The sequence below is a fragment of the Doryrhamphus excisus genome, chromosome 23 (genome assembly GCF_030265055.1).
Source record: "Doryrhamphus excisus isolate RoL2022-K1 chromosome 23, RoL_Dexc_1.0, whole genome shotgun sequence".
Taxonomy (NCBI): domain Eukaryota; kingdom Metazoa; phylum Chordata; class Actinopteri; order Syngnathiformes; family Syngnathidae; genus Doryrhamphus; species Doryrhamphus excisus.
In genome coordinates, this window is record NC_080488.1 from 11,196,402 (window position 1) to 11,207,694 (window position 11,293).

Genomic DNA, 11,293 nt, shown 5'->3' on the forward strand with positions numbered 1-11,293 from the left:
ATGGTGGATCAGAACATCAGTCAGTATCTCATACAACATACACCTGCTTACATTACGCTGACATCAGCAATTCGTCGCACCACACATGACGCCTGGCTGAATATTTGGTAGGCAGTGTCCTGATCCAGTCCATGACTGCGTGGTTTGGCGACTGTAGTGGACTGGAAAGCGCTGTAGTGGGTGGTAGAAGTCAATGGGTGTAGCCTGCCATTCATCTGTCAGTGATATTTACACCAGGCGGTGCAGAAACAAGGCCTCCGATATCACAGAACTCCACCCAGCGTGTACAAGGACTATTTCCTCATCAGTCTTCAGGGAGGAGGGTTGCGCAGCATCAATGCCAGAACGTCTTGGATAAAGTCCAACCTGAAGATTGATGAATAGTGCACCACAAACACACCACACCATGCATAATGTCAAGATAAATATTATGCTGAATAATTGATTTTTTAAAATATGTTTTGACATATTTAGAGCAGTGGTTTTCAGTGATGCACCCCCCCCATTTTGTGCATATAAAATAATCAGCAGCTTGAAGTGCCCTCTTGCGATCATAATACAGATGTGTTCTTACATATAAAGACAAATTTATTCATTCAATTCATGTCAGTTGGGTTTCTTTTGGTTGTTTGGTACAGTGTGGCTGCTCCACTCCCATTGCATCTCCACTAAACCCTCCAACGTGTTTCCGGCCCAGCTGGCTTTTGTTGATACTGGTGGCTCTGCACTGGCTTATTCAGATGACAGGAGGTATGCTGGCCTGGTGGTCCATGAAAGAGGATGATGATGATGTGGTACCACTCCAGTGGGTGAAGGCTGTAAATTTGCTGTGTAACCAGCTTTGATACTCACCAGTAGTTCCTGTTGGGGTTCTCCTGTGTCTGGAGGCGATGCTGGTGTCGCGCTGGCTCAGAGATTGCAAACTTCTCTGTACCCTCGTTTGGATAGTTGTTTTACTGGAGTTACTGGTTTCGCTGCCATCAAACTCCTTGCAGCATGATGCTCTCCAGACCGTGCAGAGCTCCAAAGTGGTGCCTCCACTCTCCCTGCACGCTTTGTCCATCTGTCTGAGGAAGACCTCACTAAGTAATTTATGGCTGCTTTATGTTCTGCTCCATTGCAATCCACACAAACAAAAAAGCTGCTTTCATTAATTTCTACCGCTTATCCTCACGAGGGTGGGTGGGGGATGCTGGAGCCTATCCCAGCTGTATTCAGGTGAGAGGCGGGGTACACCCTGGACTGGTCACCAGCCAATCACAGGGCACATACGTATAGACAAACAACCATTCACACTCACATTCATACCTATGGGTAATTTGGAGTTGCCAATTAACCTAGAAAACCCACGCATGCACGGGGAGAACATACAAACTCCACGCAGAGATGGTCGAGAGTGGAATCAAATTCCGGTCTCCTAGCTGTGTGGCCTGCTTGCTAACCACTCGTCCGGCGTGCAGCCCTTTCATTAAACATTTGGTTGTAAATGTTCATCTCAGACAGACACTTTGATGCCATTTTAATTGAAATCAAATGCACTTAAAATGAATTAGTTCATGCTGAAATATTTCTATAGATATGTCATATAACTACTTTTTTTTTAAGTTAGAACAGCATTAGCTTATTTATGACATGTTCATATGCACTGCACTAAAGGAACACACGCAGAGAAATACTTAAAAACCACCGAACTGACCGAATAATAAATCAAAATCATGTGTTTGCACATGTTACAGTGTTCTGTGTAATTATAGCTTTCATATGCAATGCTTGTGAACTGTTTAACAGTGAGAGATTACGATCTCCTCTGTATGTGAACAAGATTATTCTATCGTGCAGTCTCACTTGTTTTAATGTGCCAGACAGCCCATAAAAAAGTACAAATAATAAAATTCTTCCAAGAAATTTATGTGGTAATAAATGTGATATACGGTAAAGGGATCCAGCACGTATTCATTCTTTTTGTTCCGGACACTAATTTAATAGGATTAACAGATAGTCAGAGATTTGCTGTTGGTATGGAGTCAAACACAGGTCAAGGTGATCATAAAAAAAAAAGGCACACCAACAATGTGGATATTTGAAGGCAAGGGTCAACCATCACAGTTGTCATACATTATGTCAGTACCCAATCAACACACTTCCAATTCACTTGAATTAATGTGATTTTTACTTTCGAATGAAGTTGCTCTCGTGCATAGTTAGGTAATGATTTCATTTATTACCTTTTTATTAAGACATTTATTACAATGTACACTTGGTTGCAATATTGAATGAGTCCAGCAGAGGGCGGCAGTGAGGTGCATCAGTTGTGAGTGAAGTGATTTTGATTCTTTGTCACTTAGTCCTTAATTGATGCACTGCAAAAACCAAGGAATTGAAGGGGAAAAATATATATATATATATATATATATATATATATATATATATATATATATATATATATATATATATCAAAATCACTTTCATATGAGTGACTTAGTACTCTGTATCTAATAACACGTATATTAAAAAGAAAGGAAAAACAGCTGTTATGTTGTGGGATACTTCTCATACTGGTTACAGTGTATAAATCCTTGAATATACAGTAATAATACACATTAGCAAACACAAATGATTTTAATGACATTTTCTTTGTCCATTGTTTCATTTATACAATCCTATACTAATCCTTACTAATATTGACGTTTCTATGTATGTCTCTCTGCCGCCTCCTATCGGCCTTTTGTTGCAGTGCACTGCCTTGCCTGCTTGGCCAGAGCCACCTGCTCACACCTGCATGCAATCACTCACCTGTGGTACTTAAGGTGCCAGACTTGTTTGGTGCCAGATTGTTGTTCCATGAGCACCTGTCTGGTTGGCTGCCTTACCTGTGTAGCTTGTTCTCTTGTTATACGCGTTGCTGGTCACTGTTTACTAGCCTTGGAAGTACTCTTTCCACCCTACTCGGCTATTCCAGTAGTGGTTAGCTGAGATAATGAACCTTAATTTTGTTTTGTTATATTTATTTTTAATATACTTTTTGCTCATTTATTTATTTTATTACTTTTCTACTTGTGTTTTAATATTACCTGAGATATCATGTGCATAGCATACGTTTGCTTACTTGCTGTGATACTTAAGCTTTATGATTTGTATTTATTTGTTATGAAATACTAAATCCAACCCTGTGGACTCAAAAGGGCAAAGAAAAAAGGTTTTGTTATTGTATTGGGACATTAAAGACCCCCGGTATGGCTTCCTCTGACTGAATAAATAACATCCACTAATATAAATAATCAAGATTAAGATGAAGTAAACTATCTTTTCAAGTTGTGTTGGTTTTCTCATCAAGAGGAAGTGATGGACTGATTAAATCTTTACGAAATCTTTACAAAATCTTTACCAGACAGATACTTGCTATGCGCTAGCCTATTATGTTACTGTCTGTGCAGGCCGGGGTCAGTCTGGTCAGTCTCTCAGTCTGGAGGACGGGTGTTCAACCATGGGTGTTCATGCTTCAGCTATCAGTTCTGCGGGGTAAACACCCCCCCCTGCTCAATGTTGAGCCTGCAGGCACCCATTAGGGTCAGAGTTGAACGGGAGCTCACAAGGTCAGCTTTGGACGCGTACACGTATGCAAACTACTGCGGAGTCCTTTGCAGCCATGTTAACATCAGTCCATAAAGCCTGTAAAGCTGAAGTCTCCTGTGTTGTGCCGCCTCGCTGCCTTTGTCCGGCTCTGTTGTCAGGGCAGAGGTATGTATGGCACGATGGGGCTGCTCCCAAAGCCTCCTGGAGCACATGAATGAGGATGGACGTAGGCAAGGGGAGAAAAAAGTAAAGGAAGTACACTCATCATTGCATTAAAGGAGGGCAGGACACGGGGGTCGAAGAAGAGGGGCGGCCGAGGGAGAGGACTGAGCAGGCTGCTGTAATGGGGTCTTTGTTCTTGTTGGTGTGACACACAAAGCCTTGGTCAAGCAGCAGAGCTTGGTTACCGTTACCAAACACAGAGAAAGACGGGGGAATGGGGGGGGGGCTGTTGTAGCCCAGCCAAATTAAACCCTTTTTGTCAAATCATTCATCCAATCACGACATCTCAACACATGACGTTAAGTGGCACCCCCACCTAGTGGATTCAGAAATAATGTCGTTGTACAGTAATAGTCCTCAAAACGCAGTATTTCCTCCATATAGCAGGGGGCGACAGTGAAGTATATGCATATGAATGAAGCAGCCGATTAATATATATATATATATATATATATATATATATATATATATATATATATTAAAAATATACTACATGTTCTATTTATGTAGAAATGTATATCAGATTCAAGCCAGCGATTCAAGCAAGTTACTGGTGAACAAGTAAGTTCACCAAGCTCCCGATCTCATTCCATGAGTCGTCACTGAATCCGTTGAACTCTTCATCCTCAGTGTCACTTCTGAACAACTTTGCCAGCATTTTTTTTCGTTTGTTCTGTCTTTCTGACTTGTCGCAGTACTAGAGCGCCCTCTGGTAACGCTCGCTCTTTGGGTCATGACAGTCGGCATGAATTAACATTTAAAAGTATGTTAATTTATACAGTAATCCCTTATCTGTCTATACATGGAATATTTTCATAGTTAAGATCGTAAAAAAAACTATTTACAGCCTTCTAAATACTGTTTTTAACATTATTTGAGACCTCCTGACATGAAATAGCACCCCTATAGTCAATTTTATATTTGTATTTGCTAACTATAGGCCATATTAAACCACAAAACTGATATTATTTCGAAAAACTGACTGCGTGAAGTCGCAAAATTCAAACCGCAAAGTGGCAAGGTCCCACCTGAGTTGTAGGACCATCCAAACTATGAAAAAAGTGGAACCGCTGTACAGCATCTCATCAAATCAAACGAAGGCACACAAGCTTGTGGTTATAAAACGTCTTCAAACCCATTTTTATTATAGTGCGTGACTCATGTGGCACAATCAAGTGGACTCCAACAATGGAGGTGTTGAACATCTGATGGTGTGTAATACACTTTATTAGTACATGCGTGTGTGCGTGACTTGAGCTTATGCGGTAAGCAGGATATCCTGTCCTCCCTGTTGCTATTGTGGTATGGCCAGACACTATCCCCTAAACCATTTCCCCTCTGTCAAGTGTCTCTTTTTCTTTGGTTCTCACACACACATACACATGCACACGCACTCATACTCACACAAACATCCCCATGCCAGCCTCAACACAATGGGAATGTGTCCAACACCCTCTCAGTTTGCTAAAAATAATTCTTTTGGTCAGTAATGACATGAAAATTGTTTAATAACAATGCAGCGGCAGGACTTTGATCAGTTAAAATATAGTACTATTATTAACAGGAGAGCAAGGAGGCACTGACGTTATGTTACAAGAGTACCTGGCGTGATATATTGTTTGTAATTATGTTCTACATTGTTACATTTTGGAAAGGGAACAAAAATTACATTTATAGTTCATGACATCAGCCATGATGAACTGGCTCTTGTAGTTTTAGCCTCATTTTCCAGAAGTGACGCCATCAGGGTAGTATCACTCAGATAAACAAACGTAGCGGTGTACCACAAAGGAAGTTTGCAGTGATTATGGCGAAGATTGTTCGCCTTGGAAACCCAGAATGGTAAGGGTTTTGCCCACCAGAAAGAAGAAAATTGAGATCCATGTGTTTGGAAAGCATTCTAGAGGCATTTCTAAAGCTTTGGGACTCTAGCAAAGTACAGTGAGAGCCATTCCAAGGAGTGACCAGCCAACCAAAATTACCAATTGACCTAGAAAACCCACGCATGCACGGGGAGAACATGCAAACTCGACACAGAAAGTACTTTTACTTGAATAAAAAAAAAAACAAAAACACTGCCACATAAAAGCATTAGTGTAGAGCTTAAAAGGATTGGTGTGACTCAGCATTCTCTTATTGATGTAATAATGAATCGCATAAACATGCACGGTGCTCACATATGCAATAAAAGTGTTTGTGTGCACTTAAGCTTGGCCCCCATCCCTCCCTGTCTCCTCCTCTCTCCTCCCCCCAGCAGCTTGGCCAAGGTGCTATTGTGTGCTTTCCTGTGCAGCCCTCCGCTCTTTGGCACCCGCGCACACGCACGAGCACACAAAGCTGAGCTGTTGCCCACAAGCAACAGACAGGACGCACGCCTGGGGAGGGAGAACTCGAAAAGAGCTGTTCAGAGACAACATCAAAACAGACTTGTCTCTTCTCGTGGATTTGCAGACTGAAGCCACTGCAGTGAGAAGTGAAAACAGCACCGTGTGGGATTTTAACTTATTGACAGCTGCTTCACATTGACAAACATCAGCTGCCAGAGAAGAGAGCTGTCATCATCCATTCATCACTGTGAGTTTCTACTCTTTACTCATAGATTTTGCAATGATTTTCTATGTCTTGGCATGATCAATTTCCTACTAAACTAACTTAACACAAAAATTGCAGAACATGCTGTTTATTACAAGAGTAGCATAAGCAAATTAGGTTAATTAATTAAGGTAATATCCAATTAAACATTTGAACCCATCCATTCATCCATTGTCTATACCAGCACATGAAAGCTCATCAGATGGTATTCAAATATTCCACACGTAACATATACACTTTGACTCTCTTTTGGTGATGTCACTTCCTGTGAGGAGGGACTGAAAAGACCTCTGCGCATATTTTGAGGTTTTGGACTGATTTGACACTTTTCCTGAATATAGAGCTCCACCAGAAATACAAATCTATTTGCTGACACGACTGGCTTCAAAACATTCTGGTCAAAAAAACAAGTTAGGAGTACTGATAATCGCTGACAAAACCAGCAACAACAAAAGAGAAACAGCATAACAAATCTTTAAGTAATTTGTGAATGATAATGTGTCACTTTGTAAACAAGTGATGGGCTGGAAGAAAACATTGATGCTTTGAAGAATGATGCAAAGGATGTGTAAGATTGGTGCTTTGGAACAGATCACACACATGAGCAATGTGATTGTGACGCCACATTACATGCAGGTCTGATGCCAGTGCAGCTGGTAACTAAGGACAACAAGGTGATGTTGCTTCAGTAGAAGAATAAGTGGCTAACTTTCTGAGATCAAAGGCGTTGATTGTGGATATCAACAACATGGATGCATGCATTCCAATACCTGGTGGGAATAACTACACACCTGTCATCATCATCATGACGTTCACCAACAAAAAAACAAGGTGGTGTTGTTGAAAGGTATAAACATCTACATCAAGTTTAATGAAGGACTGGAGGAAGAAAGTACTCAAATGTAAAGGAACTGAACAACTACTGAACATTACTTCAAAAACACAACTCAGTCATAAACAATCGATAACTACAGCATTACAATATTAGGACACGCATTTCATTGCGTAAACCATAGACAGAAATTATACAGACAAGAACAGACGCTGGTGGCTCCCTCATCTTTGGCTTCTGCCTTGTATTTAATCAGAAAATTCAGTCATTTTGTCTTAAGAAAATAATAAAAACGATTAGACGCATACAGAAAATATGTGTATAACACAGTTCCATGGACAATTAATAAGATTTATTTCATGTTAACCTACACATAAAGCTTTCTAGATCTTTCAGATTCTGCACCTCTTTCTGCAGTGTTTCCACGGACTTCCTGTTTCCGAGCCAAACTGTCTATTTAATTTGATGAGACTCCTCTGGTTCGATTCTTAACAGTGCTATGGTCTTTACTTCATGCCATTACTTGAACCTCTTGAGAAAAATTCCCGATTTCACAACGGACACATGACTAAAGAAGAGCTCACCTTTCCCGAACAAACTGCACATTTTGTTCTTGTCGTAGTTTGAAGTACATGTTGAAATGACTGTGCTTGCTTGAACATGCTAGTCAATGAGGATGAGCCAGAACAGACATGGTGATCCAACCGGATCACAAATCCTTTTTTTGGGAAGTTATTGTCACTGTTTTGTATGTTGATGTCAGTCAGCAAGTCAGACGGCTGTCAATATAAGCGGGTTCCACTGTCCACGTCTTCTTAGTCTTTGTTGTGCAAGAAGACGTTCCTGAACTCATCACTATTTTCCACTTTAAACCGTCTGTGTGAGTGAGGGACGGCAACAGCTGGATGTACAAACTGAATTCGATCCACAGGGATCAGCAGGTCCCAGGGGTCTGTTTCTGTCACCACCACGGACGTCGGAGTGGGGGGCGTCTAAGTGCAGCTGTCCATGACCTGTACATGAAACCAAACACACATGTCGGAGGCTGTAATCTTTTTGCCAATATAATCCACAGCATGCTGAGATGTCAATCTGTAGTTCTTTCATGCGCAGCAGCCATTTTGTTATGTGTGGAAATTAAAAAAAACACGTTATTGGACTGAATAACCTCAATGTGGGTTTTGTGTGTGAACGGTCACATGGAACCGTTTGCTTGTTTGTGTGGACGGGCCTATGCGAGTGTGGGCTCGCCACAGACGGGTACACTGAGGGCATTGTGAAAGTCGGTGGAAGCTTTCTGAGAGGCGTGTGAAAACGCCGTAAAGATGTCACTTTGCAGCTGGCACCGGACACGTCTGATGGACTATGCAAGCTCACAGCCTTTCCTTTGTGGTGTGAGTTTATGAATCGCATCCAAACTCACTTAAACATTTTTAGTATCAGCCTGGGAGAGGCTCCATATCCATATCCACTAAGGATATCGATCAATTCCAGTTTAAAAGACTGGTGAGGGAATGTTGTATAACACAAGGCCTGTAACGTCTCCAAAGCATTTCCTGACTTTTCTTTTGAAAAGCAACGCTCCAAAGACACTGACTCCTTGAGGCCTAACAGTGCAGCCTGTCATGTGAGTCTATACAATACTTAAATGTTTATACGAGCGTATTCATGTCACGTACTTCGACTGGCAACCGGCAAAGAAGTAGTGGTGATTTGTTGAATAGATGGTCGTTTCCCTTGTAAGGCACAAAGAGGTAAGGTTAGAGCAAGGAAAATGTGGCATATAGCTCCTATTTTGGGATGGGAATGAGTCAATAAATCGAAGTTAAGACGGTAAAAGTTGAGGTTTTGTTCAGCATTTGATAGGGCAGCTTTTTCCAAACCTTTTCAGCTCAAGAAATTTTAGTTCCTGTAATTTTGGGACAGCCATAGTGATGATTAAGAATGATAGTCACTTTTAAAATGTTTTGTGTTGTCATGCATTTAAATGTCTAATGACTCAAGTTTTTGCTGCTGAGGAAATGACATGAACTTCTTCCTCTTCTTTCTACAGGAGTGCCGAGCATCCTGACGGCCTTTTATTTATGTGTCCGCCATGGCTTGGAGAAGGCTTGCCTGGGGGATCCCCTGCTGACACATCCCATTCCCACATATTCGCCCCTTCTCCTCCTTAACGTAACATTCCATCCTGGGGTGAGCTCGTTCCTTGGAGCACCTCCTCACCACCATCATGGCTAGTTTGGTGCTCAACGAGACTGGGATGGAGGACTGCGGCATTGACGACTCCTTCAAGTACAACTTGTATTCGGTGGTGTACAGCGTGGTCTTCGTCTTGGGTCTCATTACCAACTGCGCTGCGCTGTTTGTCTTCTGCTTCCGCATGAAGATGCGCAACGAGACGACAATGTTCATGACTAATTTAGCACTATCTGATTTAGTATTTGTTTTTACGCTGCCATTCAAGGTCTTCTACAATGTTAACCGCCACTGGCCTTTTGGGGATGGATTGTGTAAGATTTCCGGAACAGCTTTCATCACTAACATCTACGGCAGCATGCTCTTCCTCACCTGCATCAGCGTGGACCGCTTTTTGGCCATAGTCTACCCTTTCCGCTCCCGCTCCATCCGCACACGCAGAAACGCCGCACTGGTGTGCGCGGCTGTGTGGCTCACCATCGTGGGAGGAGGGATATCAGTCACTTTTTTTTCAACCATCAACAGCACGAACAGAGCCACAACCTGTTTTGAAGGATTCTCAAAGAGCACATGGAGGACCTACCTTTCCAAAATCACCATCTTCATTGAGGTGAATTTTCCAATCCCATTAGTCATTTTAAACATTTTATTCCTAGCAACAATCCATGAAAAAACTACAACTACTAACAAACAAGAAGAGTCCAATTGCCTCTATCATGACCTGGATCTACACATGTTGGATGTCTCATCCCCTTAATTCTCCTGCAGAACTGTAGCTTTGGGGGGAAACTCAACCTATGTTGCAAAAGAAAGAATAAAGTTCTAGTTCTATCTAGAAACATAACATAAAATAATGATGATGTTTCGCTGTCTTTCCAGATCGTTGGCTTCCTACTTCCCCTCCTGGCCAACTTGGTATGTTCCTCACTGGTTCTGAGAACACTGCGTCGCCCAGTGACTGTTGGCCACGGCTCTGACAGCAAGAGGCGCGTCTTGAGGATGATTCTCGTCCATCTTGGCATCTTCATCATCTGCTTTGTCCCCTATAACTCCATCCTCTTCCTGTATGCCCTGGTGAGGACCCAGGCCTTGGCTAACTGCTCCGTGGAGCGCTTTGCCCGAACCCTGTACCCCATCACTTTGTGTCTGGCCAGCCTCAACTGCTGCTTAGACCCAGTGGTCTACTACTTTACCTCAGAGAGCTTCCAAAAAAGTTTGACCATGGGGACCAAAGGGTCCGGATCGCGGCCTGAGAGCATTCCCCGCAGCGACACCGACACCCAGTACCCGGCAAACACGTTACCAAGAGACACTCACACTTTGACCAGGAATGGAAAAGACAGTAAAGTATCAGAGAGTCAGTTTTGATGAGAAGAATAACCAAACAAGGACGAGTGGGTTCAAGAGACCTTGGATTTGAAAAATTAAGGTTGTTTGTCCTGAAAGTGACAAATGCATAACTGAGCAGATTAGCTAAGTCCGGTGGTAAGTCCCGAAGTATGGTCTGGGCTTTAACAACTAATCCACCACTTGGGAACAAAGGAACGTATCTGTTTATTATTAAGAAGGTGCAATCAGAAAACAGACAAGAAGAACCTTTTAAAAAGAGATCTTCGATTGACTCAGGCTTAGCACACACACTCATGCACTGGACTTTTAACTATATTTAACTCACCGAGACCTTCCATTTTGTTGTTTAAGTTCAAGATTTGGCAATAAAATATGTCTGTGTTAATATGGCAGACGGTATTATGAACACAATACAGCAAAACTGGTGAGAAACGATGTGTCTTGTGTTGAAGTTCAGGCCCGTTAAATCATTGTTTTGAATTGCTTTCATTGCGGCATTTATTATTTCAGGATCCTGCTGCTCAGTTT

At 42.0% G+C, this 11,293-nt stretch overlaps 1 protein-coding gene across 1 annotated transcript; it reads left to right on the forward strand.

The window, feature by feature from the left end:
- Positions 1-6,015: 6,015 nt before the first annotated feature.
- On the forward strand, positions 6,016-11,150 carry lpar4 (lysophosphatidic acid receptor 4). The gene is made up of 3 exons (XM_058063787.1): positions 6,016-6,369; positions 9,273-10,025; positions 10,295-11,150. Exons 2-3 carry the CDS (start codon positions 9,450-9,452, stop codon positions 10,781-10,783), a joined length of 1,065 nt encoding a protein of 354 aa, XP_057919770.1. The 5' UTR covers positions 6,016-6,369; positions 9,273-9,449; the 3' UTR covers positions 10,784-11,150.
- Positions 11,151-11,293: the final 143 nt, after the last annotated feature.